The sequence below is a fragment of the Rhea pennata genome (assembly GCF_028389875.1).
Source record: "Rhea pennata isolate bPtePen1 chromosome 35 unlocalized genomic scaffold, bPtePen1.pri SUPER_35_unloc_1, whole genome shotgun sequence".
Classification (NCBI taxonomy): Eukaryota; Metazoa; Chordata; class Aves; order Rheiformes; family Rheidae; genus Rhea; species Rhea pennata.
The window spans coordinates 59,978-84,654 of NW_026907594.1; the positions used below are offsets into that span (position 1 = coordinate 59,978).

Below are 24,677 nucleotides of genomic sequence, written 5' to 3' on the forward strand. Positions count from 1 at the left end.
TTCGCGAGGCCGCCGGGGAAGGGGAAGGCGGGGGGGTGGGGGGGCTCCGCGGCTCCCCTCAGCGCGGCCGCCGCCGCCGGCCCCCTCGGCCGCCCCGGGGCCGCGGCCCTGGACGGGGGCGCCGCGGGCGGGCAGCGGCCTCCTTGCTGTCACCCTCCGAAACTGCCTCATGCGGGAGGAAAATACACCCCAAAGCCGGGGGGGGGGGGAATAGCAGCACCCTGCTCTGCCGCCCCGTAACCATAGCAACCGTCAGCCCTTAAAAGGGGGGGGGGCAGGCAAAAAATAATAATAATTTTCGTGTGCGTGTCCCGGTGCTGCCACCAGCCCGGGCGCAGCAAGGGTTAAGCGCTTGCGGGGTGTGGGGGGAAGAGGCGCTCAGCCAATGAGGCCCTCGTGCGCGTCAGTCGTGCAAGGGGGGGGCGGCCCGTGCGAGCGCCGCCGTGCAAAACATCGCTCCGCCGTGCAAAACATTCTGCCGTGCGAGCACCGCCGCTCCGCCGTGCAAACCATCGCTCTGCCGTGTGAGCACCGCCGCTCCGCCGTGCACCGGGGCACGTCCCGCCCCGCTGCCGCCGCCATGGCCCCCGAGGACCGGGCGGCCTTCCTGCACGTGGCGGCCGGCTTGGCCCTCTGCGTGGCCGCCGTGGCCTCGGGCGCCCTGGACGGGGCCGCCGTGGAGGTGGGCTACGACCGCTACGCCGAGCCGCCCGTGGCCTGGCTGCCGGGCCCGCTGGCCATGCCCTGCAACGCCCTGGTCAACCTGGGCTACGCCGCGGCGGGCTGGCGCTGGCTGCCGCGCGCCGGCGCCGGCCCCCGCCGCTACCTGCAGGCCGTCTTCGCCGCCATGGCGCTGGCCTACTGCCCCGTGCAGTGGGTCCGCGTCTGGACGCAGCGGCCCCGCGCCGCCGCGCTGGACCAGTGGGTGACCCTGCCCTTCTTCGCCTGGGCGACGGCGTGGTGCGACGCGGCGGCGGCGGGCTGCTGGCGCCCGCGGCGGGCGCTGCTGCTCGTCGCCGCCTCGCTGGCCAGCTACGGGCTGGCGCCGCTGCACCGCCGCGGCTTCGAGGCGGCCCTGGCGGGCCACGCGGCCGCGACGGCGGCGGCGGCGCTGCGGGCCCAGCGCCGGCGGGGCGACGCCGCCACGGCCCGGGCGGCCGCCGGCGCCGCCGCCGCCTTCGCCGGCTTCGCGGGGCTCAAGGCGGCCGACCTGGCGCTGGGCCGCTGGCCGCTCTTCCGCCGCTTCAGCGGCCACTTCTGGTCCAAGGTGTGCGACGTCCTGCAGATCCACGCCGCCTTCCTCTTCCTCACCGGCCTGCGGCCGCCCCCCCCGGCCGCCGGCCCCCCCCGGCAATAAAACACGCTGCCTCCCCCCCCCGCCACGTCTCTGCCCTCCGTCCTCCGCAGGGACGGGCATGTCCCCCCCCCCCGAAAAGCAATGCAGACGGGGTGGTGGGGGCAGGGGGTTACAAAGGTAGAGGAGGATTTTATTTTGGGGGGGGGGGGTCACACACATCGGCACCCCAAAACCTGTTGGGATCCCCCCCCCCCGAAAGCCTTCGCTTCCCCACCGGGACACCCGGGTCCTCTAGCAGCCCGGGGGGAGGGGGCTGGGAAGGGGGGGGTGCGTATATATGTGCCCCTCCTCCCCCACTGCCACTGCCCCCCCCCCCAAAAAAAAATGAGAACTGGCATCCGTCCCACTGTCCGTCCCGCCGTCCGTCAGGGCTCGAAGTCGTCGCTCTCCTCGGGCTGGCGGAGGGGGCCGCCTGCGGGAACGGGGCGTTTTTTGGAGGGGGGGGGGGGGATCAGCATGGCGGGGACCCCCCCCCCGCTCCCTCGTTGTTTTTTGGCGGGGGGTGGGGGTTTGGCTCACCCGGGGGGGGCCCCGACTCGAGGACGCCCAGCGAGTCGAGGCGGCCCTGCTCGTAGAGGGCCAGGCGCTCCATGATGCGCCGGCGCGCCGGGTTGATGACCACGGCGGAGGGGGGGGCCGCCGCCGGCACCGCCGGCGCGGGGGGGCCCCCGGCCTCCGCCAGGCTCTCGTCGCTCTCCTCCGGCTCGTTGGGGGGGCCGGGGACCCCCGGCGCCCACCCCTGCAGCCGCTCCAGCTCCTCGTAGACCTGCAGGCGGGCGCTTGCCGGTCGGGGGGGGGGGAGGGGAGGGAGGGCCCAGGCGTCCGGGCACCCCCCCACCCCACCCCAAGACCCACCTGCGCCATGGGGGGCCGGCGCTTGCCGCGCCGGTGCAGGCAGCGGGCCGCCAGCCGGGCCAGGGCGGCGCTCAGCCGGGGGGGGCAGGTCCCGGCCCGGGGGTCCGGGAGGAGTCTGGGGGGGGCCCCAGCTTCGGCCCCTTCCTCCTCCTCCTCCTCCAGCAGCTCCTTCTGCGGGAACACAGCATTTTGGGGCGGGGGGCACGGGGGAGGGTTGGGGGGTTGTTGGGGGGCTCTGGAGAGCTTGGGGGAGGGTTAGGGGCCTGGGGGGGTTAGGAGGATTTTGGGGGGCTCCAAGGGGTTATTGAGGGACTCTGGGGACCCATTGGGAGTGATTGGGTGTCCCACAGGGGGGTGATGGGGGGCTCTCAAGGGGATGAGGGGGGGCAGAAGGGGGTCCCGGGGGGCTGTGCGGAGCCCCAGGGGAGAGTTGGGGGGCTCTGGGGGCAGTTCCAGGGGATGCTGGGGGGGGGTCGAGCAGACTTGGGGGGATGTTAGGGGTCCCTGGGGGAGTTGGGGGGCTCTGGGAGCGGTTCCAGGGGATGTTGGGGGGCCAAGGGGGACCCCAGGTGCATATTAGGGGGCCCCGGGGGCAGTTGGGGGGCTCTGGGGGCGGTTCCAGGGGATGCTGGGGGGGGTCAAGCAGACTTGGGGGGATGTTAGGGGTCCCTGGGGGAGTTGGGGGGCTCTGGGAGCGGTTCCAGGGGATGTTGGGGGGCCAAGGGGGACCCCAGGTGCATATTAGGGGGGCCCGGGGGGAGTTGGGGGGCTCTGGGGGCGGTTCCAGGGGATGCCGGGGCACCGAGGGGACCCCAGAGGGACACTTGGGGGGCCAAGGGGGATCGTAGAGGAGGGTTGGGGGGCTCTAGGGACCCCGGGGGGTAGTGGGGGTCCCGGGGGGGGGCTCACCAGGTACTTGGTCCGTCCGCGGGCGTCCGTCTCCACGGCCCGGCGCCCCGTCAGCGTCTCCAGCAGCACCTGGGGGGCAGGCGGTTGTGGGGTGCATGGGGGGGGGCCGGAGGGGGGGGGGGGCAGCGGGTCCCCCAGCCCCATAGCGCCGAACTCACCACGCCGAAGCTGTAGGTGTCGAGGGCTGGGGCCAGGGCCCCCCCCTGGAGGTACTCGGGGGGCAGGTAGGCCAGGGTGCCCCGCAGGGCCCCGGAGCCCCCCAGGGTGCCGCTGCGGCCCCCCCCGCCCCCCCGGGGCGCCCGCGCCAGCCCGAAGTCGCTCAGCCGGGGGCTCAGCCCCGCGTCCAGCAGGATGTTGGAGCTGGAAAGGGGGGGGGGAAGTGTGTGTGTGTGGGGGAGAGGGGGGGTCTCCCCCTACCCCCCCGTCACCATTGACCCCCCCCAATCTCCCCCTCCTGGCACCCCAAAAACTCACCTGGCGGGGGCTCACCCCCCCCCCGAGATCTCCAGACACCCCAAAAGCTCACCTGTGCCCCCACCGCCACCCCCCCAGGACCCCCCAAAAACCCTAGGGGGACCCCGCAGTGTCCCCACGCACTGACCCCCCCGACATCCCCTGAGGGACCCCAAATGTCCCTCAGCCCCCCCCAAACATGCCCCCCCCCAGCACCAGCCCCCCTGCTCCCATTGCCCCCAGGGTACCCCCAGCCCTTTGGGGTACCCTAAAGCCCCCCACGGATACCCCACCACTCCCCCCATGGCCCCTAGGGCCCCCCCCAGGGCTCCCCCTGACCTCCAGGGTACCCCAACCCCCCCAGGATGTCCCCAATGCCCCCAAGGATACCCCAAATCCCCCCATTGCCCCCCAGGGTACCCCAAAGCCCTCCAGGGTTTCCCCATACCTCCCCCCAGGACGATGCTCCTTGGACCTCCCTGGAGCCCCCCCCCCAACTGCTCCCCATGACACCCCATGGACCCCCCCCACCCCCCATTTGCCTCCCACCTCTTGACATCGCCGTGGACCAGGGCCGGGGCGTCGCGGTGCAGGAACTGGAGGGCCCGGGCCGAGCCCAGGAGCACGTGGAGCCGCTGGGCCCATGTCAGCAGGGGCTGCGGGGGCTGGCGGGGGGCCCGTCAGTCCCCTCAAACTGCCCCGACACCCCAAAACATGCCCAGGATGCCCCCAGGTACACCCAGATCCCCCCCCAGTGCTCCACGTGCACCCCAAAACCCTTCCAGGACCCCCAAACCTCCTCTAGGTCCTTGAGGGACCTCAAAAAGCCTCCCAAGAAACCCTAGGGGACACCCCCAAACCCTACTAGGACCCCCCCAGACCTCCTCTAGGTCCTTGAGGGACCTCAAAAAGCCTCCCTACAGGGAAGAAGAAACTCTAGGGGACACCCTGAAACCCGAGGGGATGTCCCAAACCTCCTCTAGGTCCTTGAGGGACCTCAGAAAGCCTCCCAAGAAACTCTAGAGGACACCATAAACCTTCCACATGACCTATGTGCACCCCAAAACCCTCCCAGGAGACCCCAAGCTTCCCCTGTGTCCTTCAGGGACCTTAAAACCCTTCCAAGAAACCCTAGGGGACACCCCACATTTCCCCAATTGCCCCGGAGCACCTCAAAACCCTCCCTGGGCACCCCAAAGGTCTCCTAGATCCTTGAGGGATCCCAAATTCCTCTTAGGAAAGCCCAAACCTTGCCAGCCCTCGCCTCTGGGGGACCCCAGAACCATCCTACGTCACCCCCCCAAGGCCCTTGGGGAGGACCCCCCAAACCTCCCAGGACATCCCAAACCTCCTCTACGTCCTGGGGGGACCCCAAAGCCCCCCCCCCCGGACATCTTAGGGAACACCTCTGCATCTTCGGGGGCTCCTCAGATGGTCCTAGGACACCCCAAACCTTCCCTACGGCCTGGGGGACCCCGAGGTCCCTCGAGAGCTCGGCGCAGCCCCCTGCTCCGGCCCCACCTGCGCCCCCAGACGCTGCTCCAGGGACCCGTTGGCCATGTAGACGTAGACGAGGCAGAAGTTGCCCTGCTCGGCGCAGACCCCCGACAGCTCCACGATGTTGGGGTGCCGGTACCTGGCGGGGGGAGGGGAGCATGGACCCCCCTCCCCAATAGCCTCAGGAACCTCTGAGTCCCCCATGGTCCCCACGAGAGCCCTTTACGTCCCCCCAGAATCATTTTTATCCCCCCCCAGCCTCTTCGTGTCCCTCCCCATATGTCCCAGGAGCCCCCACTGCCCCCCAGAAGCCCTCTGAGCCCCCTGGGTCCCCCCTTGGATCCCTCAGAGCCTCCCCCCCATACCGTGACAGCTTCTCCACCTCGGTGACGAAGCTGTTGACGAGGACGCTCCAGTCGAGGTCAGCGTCCTGGGGGTACAGGGAAGGACACAGGGATGTTGAGGGACACGTGGGATGTGCCCTAGGCTGGGACGGGGGACACGAGGAGACCGAGGGTTCCCTGGTGCTGGGACACAGAGACATGGGGACACGGGGACACGCTAAAGCGCTCCGGACTGGGGACAGGGGATACAAGGACATGTTGGGATGATCCAGGATGGAGACATGGAGACACTGAGGAGCTCCAAGGCTTGGGACAGAGGGACACGGGGACATGCTGGGGTGCTCCAGGATGGAGATGTGGGGACACCATGGGGTTCCCAGGCGGGGTACAGGTGGACAGAGGGACACGGGGACATGCTGGGGTGCTCCAGGATGGAGATGTGGGGACACCATGGGGTTCCCAGGCGGGATACAGGTGGACAGAGGGACACGGGGACATGCTGGGGTGCTCCAGGATGGAGATGTGGGGACACCATGGGGTTCCCAGGCGGGATACAGGTGGACAGAGGGACACGGGGACATGCTGGGGTGCTCCAGGATGGAGATGTGGGGACACCATGGGGTTCCCAGGCGGGATACAGGTGGACAGAGGGACACGGGGACATGCTGGGGTGCTCCAGGATGGAGATGTGGGGACACCATGGGGTTCCCAGGCGGGATACAGGTGGACAGAGGGACACTGGGACATGCTGGGGTGCTCCAGGATGGAGATGTGGGGACACCATGGGGTTCCCAGGCGGGATACAGGTGGACAGAGGGACACGGGGACGTGGGGACGGGGTACCTGCCGGAGGCGCTTGACGGCGTAGTCGGTGTGCCGGAGCCGGGCCCGGTAGACGACACCGAAGCCGCCTTCTCCCACCTTGTGCCGCTCGGAGAAGCCGCCGGTGGCCCGGAGCAGCTCGGCCAGGGGCCAGGCGAAGGGCTGGGGGGCGCTCGGGGGGCCGGGAGGCCCCGGCGTGGGGCCGGGGGGCCGCGACGTGGGGCCGGGGCCGGGGCCGGGGGGCTGCGAGACCAGGGCCAGCGAGCCCAGGGCCGAGCACAGCGAGCCCAGGGACTGGGGGGGGGGCGGCAGGAGCGGCGTTGACGGCTGCCCCCCAGCTGCCCCCCAGGGCACCCCAAATGCCCCCAGGTGCCCCCCAACTGCCCCCAGGGCACCCCAAATGCCCCTCAGCACCCGCAGCTGCCCCCCAGGTCATCCTAAATACCCCCCAGCTACCCTCCAACTGCCCCTCAGGGTACCCCAAATACCCCCAGGTGCCCCCCAACTGCCCCCAGGGCACCCCAAATATCCCCAGCTGCCCCCCAACTGCCCCCTTACTGCCCTTCAGGGCACCCTGAATACCTCTCAGCACCTCCAGCCGCCCCCCAACTGCCCCCAGGGCACCCCAAATATCCCCAGCTGCCCCCCAACTGCCCCCCAACTGCCCCCAAGGGTATCCTAAATGCCCCCTCAACACCTCCAGTTGCCCCCCAATTGCCCCTCCCAAGCCCCCCAGCTGCCCCCCAACTGCTCCCAAAGCCCCCCCCCATTGCTCCCCAGGGGCTCTCGCTCTCCCCTGTGCCCCAGCCCCATACCTGGTCCGGGGGGGCCGGAGGGGGCAGGCTGGGGGTGCTGAGGAGGGCGCTGGGGGGGGGGCCTGGGAGGGGCAGCGATGGCTCTGGGGGGGAAATGGGGCTGTTATGGGGGGTGGGAACGTGTCCCCCCCCCAGAAAAAAAGCAGCCTGGGAAAAGCCCCTGCAGGATCTGGGGGGCCCCGCGACGCCCACCCCCCCTCCACCGCGTTACCTGGGGGGGGCCGTTTCGGGGGGTCCCAGGCTGAGGCGGTGCTGGCGTCCGAGGGGGGGCCGGGGGGAGCCGTGGGGGTCAGCGGGCTGGGGGCCACCGAGAGCGTGGGGGGCAGCCCGAGGGGGGTCGCGGGGGGGTGCCCTGGGGACAGAGCCGGGTCAGTTGGGGGGGGGCCCATGGGGATCTGAGGGTCCCAAAGGAACCGGGTGGGGCTCAAGGGGGCTCGGGAGACCCCGGGGGATATAGGGGAAATGCCAGGTGGATCTGGGGGGGGGCAAAGGGGCCTGGGGGTCCCAAGGGGGATCTAGGGGGGTCTCAAGGGGGTCCGTGGGGGATCCCAAGGGGGGAACTGGGGGGATCTGGAGGGCTGTGGGGAATCCCAAGGGGCGACCTATGGGGTGACTGGGGTTTGATGGAGGGATCTGGGGGGCCCTGGGGGGCCCTGGAGGGACCAGGGGGATCGGTGGAAGCCATACCGGGATCTGGGGGGGCATGGGGGATCCCAAGGGGGATCTAGGGGAGCCACAGGAAAACCTGGAGGCCAGGGGAGATCCGAAGAGGAGCTGGGGGGATCTAGGGGATCCAGGAGAGATCCTGGGGGGGGATTGGGAGAGTCTGAGGGGGCAGTGGGGGGAATCTGGGGGGCAAGAGGGATGCTGAGAGGGATCGGGGGGCCCATGGGGACCCTGAGGGAGAATGAGGGATCCAGGGGGGATCTGGGAGGGGATCCAGGGGAATCCAGGAGGCATCAGGGGGCCCATGTGGACCCTGAGGAGGAACAAGGGATCTAGGGGGGATCTGGGGGGATCTTGGGGGGGGGTCGGGGGGGCATGGAGACCCCAAGGAGGAGCGAGGGATCCAGAGGGGATCTGAGGGGGGATCCTGGGTGGAATCGGGGGGGGGGATCCAGGCAGCCATGGGGACCATGGAGGGGGAGGCGAGGGATCCAGGTGGGATCTGGGAGGGGATCAGGAGGGATCCGGGGGGGATCTGGGAGCCCACGGGGACCCCAGAGAGGAGCGAGGGATCCGGGGGGGATCCTGGGTGGAATCGGGGGGGAATCCAGGCGGCCATGGGGACCGTGGAGGGGGAGGTGAGGGATCCAGGTGGGATCTGGGAGGGGATCAGGAGGGATCCAGGGGGGATCTGGGAGCCCACGGGGACCCCAGGGAGGAGCGAGGGATCCGGGGGGGATCCTGGGTGGAATCGGAGGGGAATCCAGGCGGCCATGGGGACCGTGGAGGGGGAGGTGAGGGATCCAGGTGGGATCTGGGAGGGGATCAGGAGGGATCCAGGGGGGATCTGGGAGCCCACGGGGACCCCAGGGAGGAGCGAGGGATCCGGGGGGGATCCTGGGTGGAATCGGGGGGAATCCAGGCGGCCATGGGGACCGTGGAGGGGGAGGTGAGGGATCCGGGGGGGATCTGGGAGGGGATCAGGAGGGATCCAGGGGGGATCTGGGAGCCCACGGGGACCCCAGGGAGGAGCGAGGGATCCGGGGGGGATCCTGGGTGGAATCGGGGGGGAATCCAGGCGGCCATGGGGACCGTGGAGGGGGGGTGAGGGATCCAGGGGGGATCTGGGAGGGGATCAGGAGGGATCCAGGGGGGATCTGGGAGCCCACGGGGACCCCAGGGAGGAGCGAGGGATCCGGGGGGGATCCTGGGTGGAATCGGGGGGGAATCCAGGCGGCCATGGGGACCGTGGAGGGGGGGTGAGGGATCCAGGGGGGATCTGGGAGGGGATCAGGAGGGATCCGGGGGGGATCTGGGAGCCCACGGGGACCCCAGGGAGGAGCGAGGGATCCGGGGGGGATCCTGGGTGGAATCGGGGGGGAATCCAGGCGGCCATGGGGACCGTGGAGGGGGGGTGAGGGATCCAGGGGGGATCTGGGAGGGGATCAGGAGGGATCCGGGGGGGATCCCGGCGCGGGGGCACTCACAGGCGGCCAGGAGGTCGTGCGCGCGGCGCAGGTCGAGCTCGCGGAGCAGGGCCAGCAGCTCGCCCAGGCACCCGTTGCGGTTGCTCCAGCCCCACACGACGCTGTGGGTTGGGCTGGGGGTCGCGGCCGCCAGGCGCAGCTCCACCTGGTCCCGCACCACCCGCGAGGCTGGCGGCAGCCGTCAGCGCCCCGCCGGAGGCCCCCGCCGCCCCACTCTGCGCCCTGTCCACCCCAGTCCATGCCAGTCAGCTCCCAGTCCACCCCAGTCCGCTCCCAGTCCGCCCCAGTCTGCTCCCAGTCCGCCCCAGTCCCTCCCTGTCCACCCCAGTCCGCTCCCAGTCCGCCCCAGTCCCTCCCTGTCCACCCCAGTCTGCTCCCAGTTCACCCCAGGCCCTCCTAATCAGCTCCCAGTCCACCCTAGTTTGGCCCCTGTCTACCCTAATCCACCCCAGTCTGTCCCAGTCTATCCCAGTCAGCTCTCTGTCCACCTTCATCCATTTCAGTCTAGTCCCAGTCTATCCCAGTCCCAGTCCACCCGACTCAGGTCCCTGTCCGCCCCAGTCCCTCCCAGTCAGGTCCCAATCCATCTCAGTCTGGTCCCTGTTCACCTCAGTCCATCCCAGTCTGGTCCCTGTCCAACTCGGTCTATCCCAGTCCCATCCCAGTGCATCCCAGTCTGTTTCAGTGCAACCTAGTGCATCCTAGTCCAGTCAGCATGCATCCCGCTCATGTACCAGTCCAGCCCAGTGCATCCCAGTCTGGTCCCTGTCCATCCCAGTCCACCTCACAGGCCCCAGTCTGGCAGTAATCTATCCCAATACCCACCAGTTCAGCCCCAGTCTGACTCCAGTATGACCCAGCACACCCCAGTCTGGTCCCAGTGCACCCAGTCCAGTCCCAGTGCATCCCAATCCATCCCAGTGCAGTCCCAGTGCATCCCAGTCCATGCTCGTGTATCCCAGATCACTCCCAGTATATCCCAATCCATCCCTATTTATGCCAGTCCAGCCCCAGTCCATCCCAGCCTGCTCGAGTCCAGTCCCAGTGCATTCCGGTCCATTCCAGTCCAAATCCAGTACATCCTAGTCCATTCCAGTCCACCCCAGTCCGGTCCCAGTTATCCTAGAGCATCTCTGTCCATCCCAGCCCATCCCAGTCCGGTCCCAGTGCATTCCAGTCCATTCTAGTCCAACTCCAGTATATCCTAGTCCATTCCAGTCCAGCCCAGTACAGTCCAAGTGTATCCTAGCACGTCTCTGTCCATCCCAGCCGGTCCCAGTCCAGTCCCAGTTCATCCCAGCCCGCTCCAGTCCAGTCCCAGGGTATCTCGGTCTATCCCAGTCTGCCCCAGTGCGCCCAGTTACCGAAGCGCTCCCAGTCCGAGTGGCTCAACGCGTCCATGAGGCGGCAGAAGCTGCACATAAGCCAGGCGGGCAGCTCGTAGAGGAAGGGCCCGAGCCCCGGCCCCGGCCCCGGCCCCGGCCCCGGCCCCGGCCCCGGCCCGGCCATGTCACCCTGCCGGTCCCTCTGCGGGTCACTTCCCCTTTAAGAGAGGTCACCTTACTGCGCAAGCGCACGTCGGCCCAGCCGCGCCGCCATCTTCAGCGTGGCGGAAGTGCCGCCTCTCCCCGCCGCTGCCCGGTTATGTTGGGGGGGGCGCCATGTTGGGTGTGGCGGAAAAGCGCCACCGCCCACCCGCCCCTTCACGGAAAGGGGGCGTGGGGAGAGCGCCATCTTGAGCGAGGCGCCTCCGGGAGGGGGGTGTTGGGGGGGGGGAGCGAGGCAGAGGATTGTGGGAAAGCGGGGATACCGGGAGGGGGGGGGAAGACGCCATGGAAAGGGGCGTGGCCTGACCGAGAGAGGCGGGGCTTCCCCGCTGGGCGGGGCCAAAAGGGGGCGGGGCTCCAAGGTTGGGGGGGAGCCCTGATTCACTCACCAGGTTCCCTTCCTGTGATGACATCATCAAGGCAATGACATCACTGAGGCCCCCCCCGCAGGGTGACATCACAGCGATGATGTCACGGCTGCCCGGACGCCGGGATCCCGCGTCCCTCCCGCCCGGAGCGATTCCGGATTCTCTCTGGATCCGGGGGCGGGACGGGGACGGGCTGCGGCCGGGAGCGATTCCGGATCGGCTCCGGCACGGCCACGTGGAGCGACTCCGGATCAACGCGGTGGGCGGAGCTACTCGAGATCGGAGCCTGGGATCCATCCATGATCCGGAGTCACTCTGGGTTCACCCGAGCCGGATCTGCCCAGGATCTCCCGTCACTCCGGATCCACCCGAGCCAGACGGACTTATCTGCAACTCGAGCCGCTGCAGATCCGCTGCCGGAAATGGGGGATCTGCCCTCAGCCCGGTGTCTCCAAACGGATTCAGAGCTAACGTCGCTGGCGCGAGCTGAGCTGGGGGATCCACCTGACCTGCTGTGTCCAGATCAACCCGCGATCGCCGGCTGGGGATTCGGATTCACTCCAGATCCACCCGAGGCCGATCAACCTCCTTAGGACACGACCACGACGTGGAGCTGCTCCAGATCCACCAGCCACCCAGAGGGAATCTCCATCCCGCCACCGCACGTCCAGCTCCAAATCCTGGCGATCCGGCGATGGAAATCTCCGCCTGGACGCGACGTCTCCGGCTCCGACCGCCGGCGATGGGAATCTCTGCCCGGCTGCGGCACCCTTGGCTCCGATCGCTGGCGATCCGGCGATGGAAATCTCCGCCTGGACGCAACGTCTCCGGCTCCGACCGCCGGCGATGGGAATCTCTGCCCGGCTGCGGCACCCTTGGCTCCGATCGCTGGCGATCCGGTGATGGAAATCTCCGCCTGGACGCGACGTCTCCGGCTCCGACCGCCGGCGATGGGAATCTCTGCCCGGCTGCGGCACCCTTGGCTCCGATCGCTGGCGATCCGGCGATGGAAATCTCCGCCTGGACGCGACGTCTCCGGCTCCGACCGCCGGCGATGGGAATCTCTGCCCGGCTGCAGCTTCTCCGGCTCCAGCTGCCAGTGATCCGGTGATGGAAATTTCCGCCTGGCCACGGCAGCTCCAGCTCCGATCGCTGGCGATCCGGCGATGGAAATCCCCCCGCCTGGACGCGACGTCTCCGGCTCCAACCGCTGCGGCGCTGGGAACTCTCCGCCCGGCTGCGGCCGCCGCGGCTCCGACCGCCGGCGCTGCGGCGCTGGAGACGTCCGGTCCGCCGGAGCCCGCGGCGACGGCCGGCGCTGCCGCTCGCTCCGGCTCCGGCTCCGGCTCCGGCCCGGGCAGCCGGAAGCCGCTCCGGGCCCTTCTCCCCCGCGTGCTCGTTAATGAATGACGGCAGACGAGCCTGGCGTTGGGTTTACATAGATTTATAGATCAAATCTAGCACAGGTTACAGTACTTACCAACAAGAGATGCAACTAAAGCGCGGAGAGTATGTTTGCCGAGTGCGTCGCTGGGAGCGGGCGGCCGGGGGGGGGCAACGGCGCCGCCGGGCCCCGGCCGCCGCGGGGGGGTGGGGGGACACGGGGGGGCCCGCGGACGCCACCAAGCCACCCAAAAAGAATCGACAGCCGTGGTTTTTCTTGTAAATTTATAAGGCAAACGTCTTCTGTCGTATATATATATAATAAATAGGTACAGGGTATCTCCGGAGCCTCCGCACACGGACGGTTACATTCGCACCCACTCGCTGCCTCTGTGCTCGGGGCCGGGGGGGGCCCGGCCCTGCTCCCCCCCCCCCCCCCGGCGCGACTTCGGCTCTTTTTTCTTTCCTTTTTTTTCTCTTTTCTCTTTTTTTTTTTTTTTTAGCAAAAACGGGTCTGCCGGGGGAGGGAGGAGGAAGAGGGGATGTTTTGGGGGTGGGGGGGGGGAGCGGGGCTCTGGTGGACAGGGCCGCGTCCCTGTCCCCCCCCCCCCCCAACGCCGACGCCCCAGGCCGCGGGGTGGGGGGGCCGGGGAGCCGCCCCCCCCCCACCTTTATTGCCATGACGAACCGGGGTGGGGGGCGGGGAAGGAGGAGGGGGAAGAAACAGGCCCCCCCCCCCAAAGCGGCGAGGTTATCTGGGGGGGGGGCGAGCGCTAACAGTCGCTGGCGGGGGGAGACAGGGGGCGCGGGCCCCCCCGGCGGCGTGGAAGAACCTCGCGCCAGTGCTACTTCCCGGGCGGCTATTGCTGGGCGGCCGCGGCCCCCCCGCCCCCCCCGCCGCCGCTCCCGGGCACCGGTAAAGTGCAGGACGGGGGGAGCCCCCCCCCGGCCGAGGAAATAGGGAAAAACTCATGATTTGGATGATTTTTTTGGGGGGGGGCATGACACTCCCCCCCCCACGCATGATTTTGGACGTGCCCCAAATGGGGGCGGGGGGGGGTCACAGTCGCTCCCCGTTGGACGGAGACCGGATCCGCCCCCCCCACCGATCCGGAGTGACTCCGGATCGGCTCCAGAGTGGATCCCGGTCCAATCTAGAGTCACTCTGCATTGGGGTGGGACCAGACCCCAGCCCAACCCACCGTTACTCCCGGTTGGATCCAGACCGGATCCCGCCCCGATCCAGAGTCACTCCCCACCGGATGGAAACCAGACCCGCCCCTCCAATCCAAAGTCATTCCCGACTGGATCACGGCCAGATCCCACCTCAACCCAGGGTCGCTCCTGGTTGTGCTGGGGCCGGATCCGGCCTGATCCGTAACCTCTGCCCCGCGGACCGCAGGCAGATCCTCCCCCCGCCTGCCCCAGGGCCGCTGGGGCACTCCGAAGAGATCCCCCCCCCCAATCCAAAGCTGCTCCGGATTGGCTCAAGACCAGATCCCACCCCAATCCGAAACTGCTCCGGATTGGCTCAAGACCAGATCCCACCCCAATCCGAAGCTGCTCCGGATTGGCTCAAGACCAGATCCCACCCCAATCCGAAGCTGCTCCAGATTGGCTCAAGACCAGATCCTGCCCCAACCTGAAGTCACTCCTGATTGGCTCAAGGCCAGATCCTGCCTCAACCCAGAGTCACTCCCAGTTGGATCAAGACCGCATCCCACCCCGATCCAGAGTCGCTGCCCACCGGCTCGAGACCGCATCCCGCTCCACTCCAGAGCCCGGCTCGAGACCGGATCCCACCCCAATCCGGAGCGCCTCGGACTCCCATCAGCACCGGCTCCGCGTTCCCCCCCCCCCCCAAAACCGACACAGACTCATTCCGAACCGGCTCGAGCCCGGATCCCGCTCGGCCGCGTCCTTCCCGGCCGGCTCCGGGCCGGCCCTCGCCCCGCCGGGATCCCGCCGCGCGCCGTAGCCAAGCCGCGGGGTGGGGGGACCGGGGGGGGGGGGGATGGGGAAGGCACATCCCGGGGGCCCCCCACCACCACCCTCCCGCCGCCATCACGGGTCGTTTTGGGACACTCCGCCCCCCCCCCCCCCCCCCGGCCACGGCTTGGTTAGTGCAAATGGTTCCCTAGGCTAAAAACGGGGGGGGGGGGGGGAGGAGGGGGGGGCACGAAAATTAAACGAACTGGAAGAACGAGTGAAGCGCCGCGCCGAGGCCGCGCACGTCCGCAGCCCCCCCCCCCCCGGCGCGCACGCACCCGGACCGCCGCGGGAAGGGGCGTCCCTGTCCCGTCCCGTCCCCCCCCCGGACAGTAGTACGACGCGGCCGAGCGTGCGGGGGGGGGGGGAGAAGAGGGATTCCCCCCCCCATATCTTTCTAGAGACGAAAGTGCAAAGTGGTTTTGGGCCCCATTTCGGGGCGGGGGGGCAGGAGGGGGGGGCCCCTCGCTGTGCTTTTCGGTAATAAAAACGAGGTGTTTTTTTGGGGGGGGGGCGACGACGACGACGAGGGGAGCCGGGGCCCTCGGAGAGCTGCCTGGAGCGGGAGGGAGAGGGAGGGCGGCGTGTGCACGGGGTTGGGGGGGGGTGTGCGTGCGGCTGCCTGCGTGCGCGCGGGGAAGGGGAAGGGGGGGGGGGGTCCGTCCGTCCGTCCGTCCGTCCGCGCGCCTGGCCCCACGCGCGCGCGCGCTGGGCGCTCACAGTCAGCTGACCCGCTCGGGGACAGGCGTCCTGGTGTCGACGGCCTCGTCCCGGCCGGCGGGCCGGGGCACGGAGGCGCTGGGAGGGGGGGGAGCCGCCGCCGACGAGGAGGAGGAGGAAGAGGAGGAGGAGGAGGAGGAGGAGGAGGAAGAGGAGGACACAGTGTCTTTGTGCTCGGCCTCCCCTCGGTGTTTGTAGGCGGCGGGCGGCGGAGGGGGCGGGTGAGTCTTAGCCGGCTCCTTGGCGCAGCCGTCGCTGGCCGCCGGGCCCCCCTTCTCCTCCGAGCACCCCTTGCCGCTTAAGTCCTGGGCCGGCGGGGGGCTGGCGCTGTCCTTGGGGCTGGCGGGGGGCTCGGGGGCCGCCGGCGGCGGCGGCGGCGGCGGCGGGGACGCCCGCTCCTTCTTGCCGCCGGGCGCCGGGGTGCGCCCCTTGGGGCTGCCCTCCTTGCTCCGCCGCCCGGGGCTCTTGGCGCTCTTGGGTCCCTTGGGGCTGCGCTCGGGGGCGGGCGGCGGCGGCTTGGCGGCGGCGGCCTCGCGGGCCTCCAGGACCACGGCCTCGCGCGTCTTGCGCTTCTTGATGGGCAGCACCGTCTCCTGCACCGCCGGCGCCGCCGCCTCCTTCACCGCCTTCTTCTTGGCCTCCGGCGCGGCCCCCGCCCCGCCGCCCGCCCCCGTCCCGCCGCCCGGTTTCCGGCCCCGTTTTTTGGGCACCGCCTGGCTGTCCGGCTCCGATTTCCGCTTCCGCCCGGGGCGCTTCACGGCCAGCACCTGGGCCGAGGTGGTGGCCGCGGCGCCCTCGGCCCGAGCCCCCGGCTGCCCCGGCTGGAAGGGCATCTTCACCAGCAGCTTCCCGGAGCTCTTCTCGATGACCCGTTTCACCTGCACGCCCTCCGAGGCCGCCGTCTTGGGCTTCGCCGCGCCGCTGCCCTTGGGCCGGCCGCGGCCTCGGCCCGTCCCGGGCCCCTTCGGGGATTTGGGTTTCTTGGGGGGTCGCTGCTCCCGCCGCGATGGGCTGCCCCGGCCGGTCACCGTGAAGTCAAAATCGTTGGGGTCCAGGGAGGTGTCTCCTACCTTTTCGAAGTAGGCGATCAGCTCCACTTTGGAGCGGAAGGCTTTTCCCTGCGGGCTGGGGGCAGAGAGAGAGAGAGAGAGAGAAAAAGAGGGCGTCAGCAGCGCCCGCCCTCGCCGCGGGGCCCCGGGGCGAGGCGGCGCGGCCGGGGCACTCACTTGATCAGGTAGACGTCGTATTTGCCGGCCGAGCGGCCCGACTTCCTCTGCTTCAGCTTGCGGGTCCAGCCCTCGGGCAGCGTGGGGTCGTCGTACATGGGCCCGCGGTCGCGGATGATGGAGCGCCGCTGCTTGGGGGAGGCCGAGGCCTCCGGCGCGGCCGGCGCCGTCCCGGCTCCCTCCGAGGTCTCGGCTTTGCCGGCCTCGGCCGGCTCGGCGGAGGGCTGCGCCGGCTCATGCTGCTTCTCCTCCTTCCGCTCCTTCTTCACCTTCTTGGCCTTGGGGGGCCTGTCCTTCAGCCCCTGTAAGTTCTCCTCTGATTTCTCTTCCCTGCGGGGAGGAAAGGAGGGTCAGTGCCGGGGCGGCCGGACGCGCCAGGGGCGTCCCGGACGTGCCGCCGGCTTGCTGGGAGCCTCCGACGTGCCGAACCGCCGGGCCGCCTCGGCGGAGCGACGGCCGGGGCCGCGTTCGCCTGGCGAGCGCAGAGCCGAGGGCGATCGCGTCCCGCCGCCCCGCGTCCCCGAAACCCCCAACCCCCCCACCACCCCGGGGCCGAGGCCCGGGCGACCGGCGCGGCGGGAGCCCCTCCGCAGCGACGACCGGCTCGGGAACGAAGCGAAGCATCCGGCGGCTGCCAAGAGGACTCGCCGGCGAACGCCGCTCGCTCGGAGCCGGCAGCCGAGATGAAAGCAGGGGAGGAGCGACGGGGAAGCAGGGGGAGGAGAAACGGCTCCGCGCTCAGCGCTGTAATTACGGCTGCCGAAAAACCAAAGCGGCGGTAAATAAACGGCGAGGGGGAAGCGGCCCCCGGGGGAACGGCGCCCGCGGGGCGACGTCAGGCGCCGGCCCCGCAGCAGCCCGCCCGCCCGCCCGCGCGGGACTCGAAGGCGCCCCGAAGCCCGCAGCGGGCTCGGCCGGCGCCGCCGGAGCGCGGGGCCGCGGCCGAGCGCCGGCTGGCGCGGCCCGAATTCGGCGGCGGGGAGGCCGCGTGCGCGCGCCGAGCTGCTCCGGCCGGCCGGCCCCGGCGGATCCCCCCGGCCCCCGGAGAAGGGGGGTTTTCCGGCAGACGCAGGCCCGGCTCGCCGCGCTGCCGGCCGGCACACGGTGGCGCTCGGCCGCTCCGGATCTCGCCCTCCGCCCCGGTTGGGGGGGGGGAGGGGGGGACCGCGCCGGCACGGGGTCTGACGGCATCCAGCCCCGGGCACCCCCGCCGCGTCTCCCACCGCGCTCCCGCTCGCGGCAAAGCCCGGAGGCGCCCCGCCGCCCGGGACGCGGCGGGCGGGGGGTTTCGAGGGGCGAAGGGCCCCGGCCCCGTCGCGCCGGGACGCCCCAAGCCGATGCTGCCGGAAGCCAGAGGCGACGCGGGGACGGTCCCGGGCCGGCGGAGCACGAAGCCGCTCGGTGCCGGGGCGCGAAGCCGCCTCCGCCGCGGATTCGCTCCGCCGCTTGTTGCCATGAGGGGAGCGGGTTAAGTGGGATTTTAAAAACAAAATAAGTAATAATAATTAATCAGCTGCTCGTTAGCAGGACGGGGACGACCCGCTTCGGGCTCAGGTGACCTCCGCGCCCGCCGGAGCAGACGTCGGCGCTGGGGCGGTGAAGGCCCCGGAGGGGATCCGGGCGTCCGGCGGAGAGCGTGGAGGAAGCGGAGGGGAGGACGGCGGCAGCGCCCCGCTCTCCCGGCGTGTGCCCGCCCGGCGGCGAGCCGCCGCGAGCGCGGGAGAAGGGACGGGGAAAACAAAAGCAGCGCCGACCAAAGCCGCCCGGGGAGGCCTTTTGTGCCGGGGGCTCTTTAACATGCAGGGCCGCGGCTGCGGAGAGCGGGGGGCCCCGGCGCGGCGGCGGCGGAGCCGGGACGGCATCCAGGCTGGGGCGCGGCGGCGAAGCGGCGGCCCCGGGGATCAAAGGCCGCCCGCGAGACACGGCGGCTCCTCGGCGGCGGCGGGACGCGGGGCGGCCGGCTCGGCCCCCTTGGCGGCGCGGCGCGGGCGCTGCCGGCGGCCCCCGCCCCGTCCCCGGCGTCCTTTCAAAGCCGGGCTGGGGCCCCGGCCCTCTCGCGTCGGCCGGAGATAAAAGCCAGCGGAGAAACGCCGCCCGCGGCTGGCAGAAAGCAATGGATTTATCTGTCGGACGCTGGCCGGTCGCTGCAATTAGAGAGCAGGGATTAAACACCCCCCTCACCCCCCCCGCCCCGGCTCCAGCCCGCTCCCCCCCGCACGCCGGCCCCCGGCCCCCCTCCGGCCTCCCCCCGCCTCCGCTCGTAAAAGAATGGCCCCTGTGTGTCACTAACGAGGCCCGGCGCTAATCGGGAGGCCGTGTGTCGCACTGGCTATGGGAACGGGCTCCGGAGGCGGCGGGAGTGGGGCGGCGAGCCCGGGCCCGCGCGCGGGGCAAAGCCGCGGCTCCCGGCGCGGAGCCCGGCACCGCCGCCGGGCGGACGGGCGAGGGGGGGCCGCCGCCGCCGCCGTCGTGGCCCCGAGCGGCATGCGCCCTCCGCCGCCTGGGCGGAAACCGCCGGCGGACGGCGGGGAGGGGGAAACGCCGGCGGAGGGCGAGCCGCCCGCGGAAAAGGCGGGAAGCGGAGCCGGGCGTCCGGGGGGCCCCGGCCTGCCCCCTTTCCGCCCGAGTTTCGCTTTCCGCGCGGTCGCGTTTCCCCGCCGGGCGGTTCGCCGCGGAAGGGAGCCGCCGCGGGCGACGGCCGGACGCCGGCGGGGAGGGGGAAGTTCGAAAGGGAAACCCTCCGGCATCCCGCTCGCGCCGTGCCGCCAGACCCACGTGCCACCGAGCCGGGCCCGGGCTCCTTCAAGCCCCTTGCCGGGGCCGCAAGCCGGGGAGGCGAACCCCAGCGTCCGAGGGCTCGCCGACCGCCACGGCGCGGCAAGCGCGGCGAGGGCAGGTCCGGGCCCGTTTTAGCTCAAAGCGGGCGCTTTTAGCGCGCTCGGAAATATTTAGCCGCTCAGGATGGAGCGAGGAGAGTGGCAACTGCCAGCGCCGTCCCGTGGCGACTCGCTTCTGAAAACCCCGGCCGGGCTCGCGAGGAAAGAGCGCCCCGCGCCCCGGCCGAAAGCGCCGGCACAAATATCCGAGGCAGAGAAACAGCCCGGAGCGTCCCCCGACGGGTGACTGGGAGCAGGGCTCGGCCGCGGGGCGATGGCGAGCGGCGGCAGACGCGCGGCGCCGACGGGAGCCCGGCTCCATCCGCGCGCCCGCTCGAGAACGGAGCGGTGCTGCCCCGCGGCGCCGGGCGCGGGGACCCCCGGCGCCGCGCGGTCCCCCCCGGCGAGCTGCCCGCGAGCTCCCGCCCAGTCCCAGCTCTCCCCGGCGCAGGAAGATGGGAGAAGGTCAGATTTCATTATTATTATGATTCGGAAAAACAACAACACGATAATGAATCTCCTGCAGAAGCGCTTGCCCGGGAGCAGCCGCCGCCGGCCGCCAGCTTCCCCCCAGCGACCGCCGTGGCGGGCGAAGCGGCAGCGGCACCCGCGGGCGTCGAGGCGGGCGCGGTACGGCCGCGAGGCCGGGCCCCGCGAGTCCCCTCCGCGCGCCTCCGGTTTCAGGAACGCCGCGGACGACCTCCTGACACGGCCAAGTCCTCCTCCGCCCCGGCCGGCTCCGGCGCCGGGGGCCCCGCTCCGGGCAGGCGGCGGCCCGTGGCGGTGGTGGGGGGAGAGACTAACCTCACCGAGCCGCTTTCCGGAGCCCGCGTCCGGGTCGAGACGGCCTCGGCACGCCGCTCCCGGGGCCCCCGGGCCGGCGCTGCTCGGGAAGGCAGTGAGACGCGGGCGCGGAGGCAGACCTTTCCCAGCCCCACGCCGGCTCCGGCTGCCGTGGACGGAAAATAAACATGTCGGTAACTCGCCCCGGCGGCGCGGGGCCCGCCCCGACGGCTCCTCGCCGCTCTAGGGAGCGGCCTGGCCGGCCCCTTCCTGCCGCTGTCTCCTGGAAAAGCGGGCTCCGGCACGGAGCGGGAGGGAAAGGCCGCTCCCGAAGCCAGCGCCGGTCTCGGCCCCGTGGCACTTCCCGGGCTTGTCCGGCGGCCCCGGCCGCGGGTCGCCCCTCGCGTCCTCACGCGCGACGCCGGGGCTCGCTCCCGCTCCGAAGCGCTCGGCCGCCACGGGGACGCCGGGCCGAGGGAGAGCAGCGCCCGCCGCCGGACCCTCTCTGCCCCGCGGTGAGGCGGGAGCCTGCTTTTCCGCGCGGCCACCGGGACCACAGTTCACGCTGGCGAGCGGGAGATGATCTTTAGGTCACCTGAGCAAAGCCAGCGGCACCTCGACGCCAACGGCGGAGCTCGGCGCGAAGCGGGCCTGGCACGAGCGCGAGCCGGCCGCGGGCGGGAGATCTTGGAGACGGCCGCGGGGCCGCGGCAGCGCGAGCAGGAATGACCAGCGCGCGAGCTCGGCTTGGCACGACTGGGAACGCGCCAAGCGGCTGCTGGCGCAAAGGAGGTTCGAGCGGAGCAGAAACGGCACGGACGGAAGCACCGGGCAGAAAGCGGCCGGCCGAGCGGCACGGGGCGGCGCGAGGAGGCCGCCATCGGCCAGCAGGACGGCTCCCAGCGCGAGCAGGACGGAAGCGGAAGACGCGGGACCAAGGCGTTCGGCGCAAGCGATCCAGGGCGACACTAAAAAGGCGGCGCGAGCCGGACGCTCGGCTTGGCGGAACGAGAGGTCGGCGCCGAGACGGTCGGTGCTGAGACGGTCGGCACGAGCGGAAAATCAGAGCCGCGATGAAGGAGTCAGCGTGGGCAACGTTGGCGCAAGCGGGGTGTTTACGAAGGGTTTGGTGCGAACGAGCCAACTCGCAAGGGGCTGGCGCGAGCGCGGCGTCGAGGGCCGCGCTAACGGGGTCGGAGCCAATGAGGTTGGTGCGAGCAGAGCCACGCCGAAGGGGTCGGCACGAGCAGGACGACGCCGGAAGGTCTCGCGTGACCGTGACATTTAGAGCCGCATCAAAGCAGTCGGCGTAAGCGGGACGACGCCAAAGGGATCGGCATGAGCGCGGCGTTTTGGAACGCACCAACGGAGCCGGCGACGAGCCGCGGAAGGCGACGGCGCGAGCACAGCGTTTCGAGCCAGCGCTGAAGCAGTCGGCGCGAGCCGGGACGCTGCCGAAGGCGTCGGCGTGAGCATGAAATTTCAGACCGCAACGAAGGCGGCCGCGTGAGCAGGACGTCGCCAAAGGGATCGGCGCAAGCACGGCGTTTCGGGACACACCGGAAGGGTCGGCGCGAGCGGGCTGCTGCGAACGCGGCGGTCCGGACCGCGTCCGGGGTCGGCGTGAATAGGACGTCGCTGGAGAATTTGGTGCGAGCGGGACGCCGCCGAAGAGCTGGGCGTGAGCACGGTGTTTCAGACCATGCCGGTGGGTCGGAGAGAGCGGGACGCTGCCGAAGACGTTGGCGTGAACACAACGTCTCGGGCTGTGCCAAACAGGGTGGCACGAGTGGGACGCTGTCTACGGGGCTGGCGTGAAGGCGACATTTTGGGCCACGTCTAAGGGGTCGGTGCGAGTAGGACGCTGTTGAATGCACCGGCGTGAGCACCGTATTTTGGGCCGCACCAGAGGCGTCAGCACGAGTGGGACACTGCTGAAGGGGTCGGCGTGAGCATGATTATTTTGGGCCACGTTGAGGGGATCGGCGTGAGCGGGACGCTACCAAAGGGGTCGGCGTGAGGGGGATATTTTGGGCCACGTCGAGGGGATCGGCGTGAGCGGGACGCTACCAAAGGGGTCGGCGTGAGGGGGATATTTCGGGCCACGTCAAAATGGTCGGCGTGAGCGGGACGCTACCAAAGGGGTCGGCGTGAGCGGGATATTTCGGGTCACGTCAAAATGGTCGGCGTGAGCAGGACGCTACCAAAGGGGTCGGCGTGAGCAGTATATTTTGGGTCACGTCAAGGGGATCGGTGTGAGCGGGACGCTACCAAAGGGGTCGGCGTGAGGGGGATATTTCGGGTCACGTCAAAATGGTCGGCGTGAGCGGGACGCTACCAAAGGGGTCGGCGTGAGCGGGATATTTCGGGTCGTGTCAAAACGGTCGGCGTGAGCGGGACGCTACCAAAGGGGTCGGCGTGAGCGAGATATTTCGGGTCGTGTCAAAACGGTTGGCGTGAGCGGGATATTTCGGGCCACGTCGAGGGGATCGGCGTGAGCGGGACGCTACCAAAGGGGTTGGCGTGAGCGAGATATTTTGGGCCACGTCGAGGGGATCGGCGTGAGCGGGACGCTACCAAAGGGGTTGGCGTGAGCGGGATATTTCGGGCCACATCAAAATGGTTGGCGTGAGCGGAACGCTACCAAAAGGGTCGGCGTGAGCGGGACATTTTGGGCCACACTGAAGCAGTCAGCGTGAGCAGGACGCAGCCGAAGGGGTTCACGTGAGCGCAATGTTTCGGGTGGCACCAAACAGGTTGGCACGAGGGCGACGTTTGGGGCTACACTGAAGGGGTCGACGCAAGCGCGACGTTTCGGACTGCACCGAAGGGGTCGACGTGAGAGTGATGCCGCTGCCCGAGGGGTGGGCGTGAGGGCGACGTTGGGGACCACAGCACCACGCGGGCCAGCGGGGGCACGAAGTCGCCCGAGGGGTGGGCGTGAGGGCGACGTTGGGGACCACAGCACCACGCGGGCCAGCGGGGGCACGAAGTCGCCCGAGGGGTGGGCGTGAGGGCGACGTTTGGGGCCGCAGCACCACGCGGGCCGGTGTGGGCACGAAGCCGCCCGAGGGGTGGGCGTGAGGGCGACGTTTGGGGCCGCAGCACCACGCGGGCCGGCACGAAGCCGCCCGAGGGGTGGGCGTGAGGGCGACGTTTGGGGCCGCAGCACCACGCGGGCCGGCACGAAGCCGCCCGAGGGGTGGGCGTGAGGGCGACGTTTGGGGCCGCAGCACCACGCGGGCCGGCGTGGGCACGAAGCCGCCGAGGGGTGGGCGTGAGGGCGACGTCGGGGGCCGCAGCACCCCTCGGCCGGCACGAAGTCGCCCGAGGGGTGGGCGTGAGGGCGACGTTTGGGGCCGCAGCACCACGCGGGCCGGCACGAAGCCGCCCGAGGGGTGGGCGTGAGGGCGACGTTTGGGGCCGCAGCACCACGCGGGCCGGCACGAAGCCGCCCGAGGGGTGGGCGTGAGGGCGACGTTTGGGGCCGCAGCACCACGCGGGCCGGTGTGGGCACGAAGCCGCCCGAGGGGTGGGCGTGAGGGCGACGTTTGGGGCCGCAGCACCACGCGGGCCGGCGTGGGCACGAAGCCGCCGAGGGGTGGGCGTGAGGGCGACGTCGGGGGCCGCAGCACCACGCGGGCCGGCGGGAAAGGCAAGGCGACGCCTCGGGCCGCGCCGAGGGGGGTCGGCGGGAGCGGGGCCGCACGGGTTAGGGGTCGCAGCCCCCCGGCCCTCCGCGGTGGGCCTGGCCCCCTCCCCTTCACCCGTCCCCATCCCGCAGCGGCGGCGGGGCAGGAGTGCGGAGAAGGGGGGGGGGCGCGACCGTTAGTGACGCACTCGCGGCTCGCGGCGCCCCCCCCCCCCCCGCGCCCGGGCGCGCGCGGGCGGGGAGGCGGGAGGGGGGGGGGGTCCTCGCGCGCGCGCGGGAAAACAGGCAGCGGCGGGACCCCCCGCGCGACCTGCGCACGCGCCCCCCGCGCGAGGAAGGGGGGGGGGAGAGAGAGAGAGAGAGGCGGGGAGGGGAGGGCGGTGGGCGCGCGCGCGCAAGGGGAGGAGAGGGGAGGGGGGGAGGCGCGCGATGGTCCCGTCCGCCGCTCCATCCCCCCCCCTCACACGCACACACCCCGCCGCCCCTCTACCCCCGTCTCTCCCCCCCCCACCTCCCCGCCGGAGGCGGGGGGGGGGGCGGCGAATGGTCCCGTCCCCCCGGCCCGCGCGCGCCTGGCGCCTCTCTGCCCCCCCCGCCCCCCCTCCTCGCCGCCGCCGTCCTCCCTCCCTCCCTCCCTCCCCCCCGCCGGCAGGTCACTCACAATCTCTCCTCGTCTCCGCTCGGCGCCGCCGCCATTTTCTTCGCAGCGAAGAACCCGCGGGGGGGAGGGGGGGGGAAGAGAGGGGGGGCGGGGGGGAAAGGGAGGGAGGGAGGGAGTGTGTGTATGGTGGGGGGGGCCCAAACCGAGCCGGAGAGGAAACCCGGAGCGGCTCGGGCCCCGCCCCGCCCGCGCGCTGATTGGCCGCGCCCCCCGCCGCTCAAGGCGGCGGCGCTCGCCGATTGGCTCGCGGCTTTCCCCCCCGGGGCG

The 24,677-nt window shown here is 71.0% G+C and overlaps 3 protein-coding genes across 3 annotated transcripts; 1 reads left to right on the forward strand and 2 right to left on the reverse strand.

Annotated features, from left to right (window-relative positions):
* Positions 1–88: 88 nt before the first annotated feature.
* TMEM187 (transmembrane protein 187) lies at positions 89–1,375 on the forward strand. The gene has a single exon (XM_062600791.1). It carries the CDS (start codon positions 386–388, stop codon positions 1,355–1,357), a length of 972 nt encoding a protein of 323 aa, XP_062456775.1. The 5' UTR covers positions 89–385; the 3' UTR covers positions 1,358–1,375.
* A 91-nt stretch (positions 1,376–1,466) lies between these two features.
* IRAK1 (interleukin 1 receptor associated kinase 1) lies at positions 1,467–10,828 on the reverse strand. Its single transcript, XM_062600785.1, has 13 exons — positions 10,570–10,828; positions 9,206–9,373; positions 7,264–7,404; positions 7,053–7,135; positions 6,259–6,531; positions 5,437–5,501; positions 5,096–5,210; positions 4,124–4,239; positions 3,280–3,481; positions 3,122–3,190; positions 2,213–2,383; positions 1,877–2,123; positions 1,467–1,769 (listed from the first exon to the last, which is right to left on the reverse strand). The coding sequence occupies exons 1-13, from the start codon at positions 10,712–10,714 to the stop codon at positions 1,723–1,725; spliced, it is 1,842 nt and encodes a 613-aa protein (XP_062456769.1). The 5' UTR covers positions 10,715–10,828; the 3' UTR covers positions 1,467–1,722.
* A 3,776-nt stretch (positions 10,829–14,604) lies between these two features.
* MECP2 (methyl-CpG binding protein 2) lies at positions 14,605–24,461 on the reverse strand. Its single transcript, XM_062600786.1, has 3 exons — positions 24,411–24,461; positions 16,439–16,768; positions 14,605–16,337 (listed from the first exon to the last, which is right to left on the reverse strand). Exons 1-3 carry the CDS (start codon positions 24,443–24,445, stop codon positions 15,215–15,217), a joined length of 1,488 nt encoding a protein of 495 aa, XP_062456770.1. The 5' UTR covers positions 24,446–24,461; the 3' UTR covers positions 14,605–15,214.
* Between the last annotated feature and the right edge of the window lie 216 nt (positions 24,462–24,677).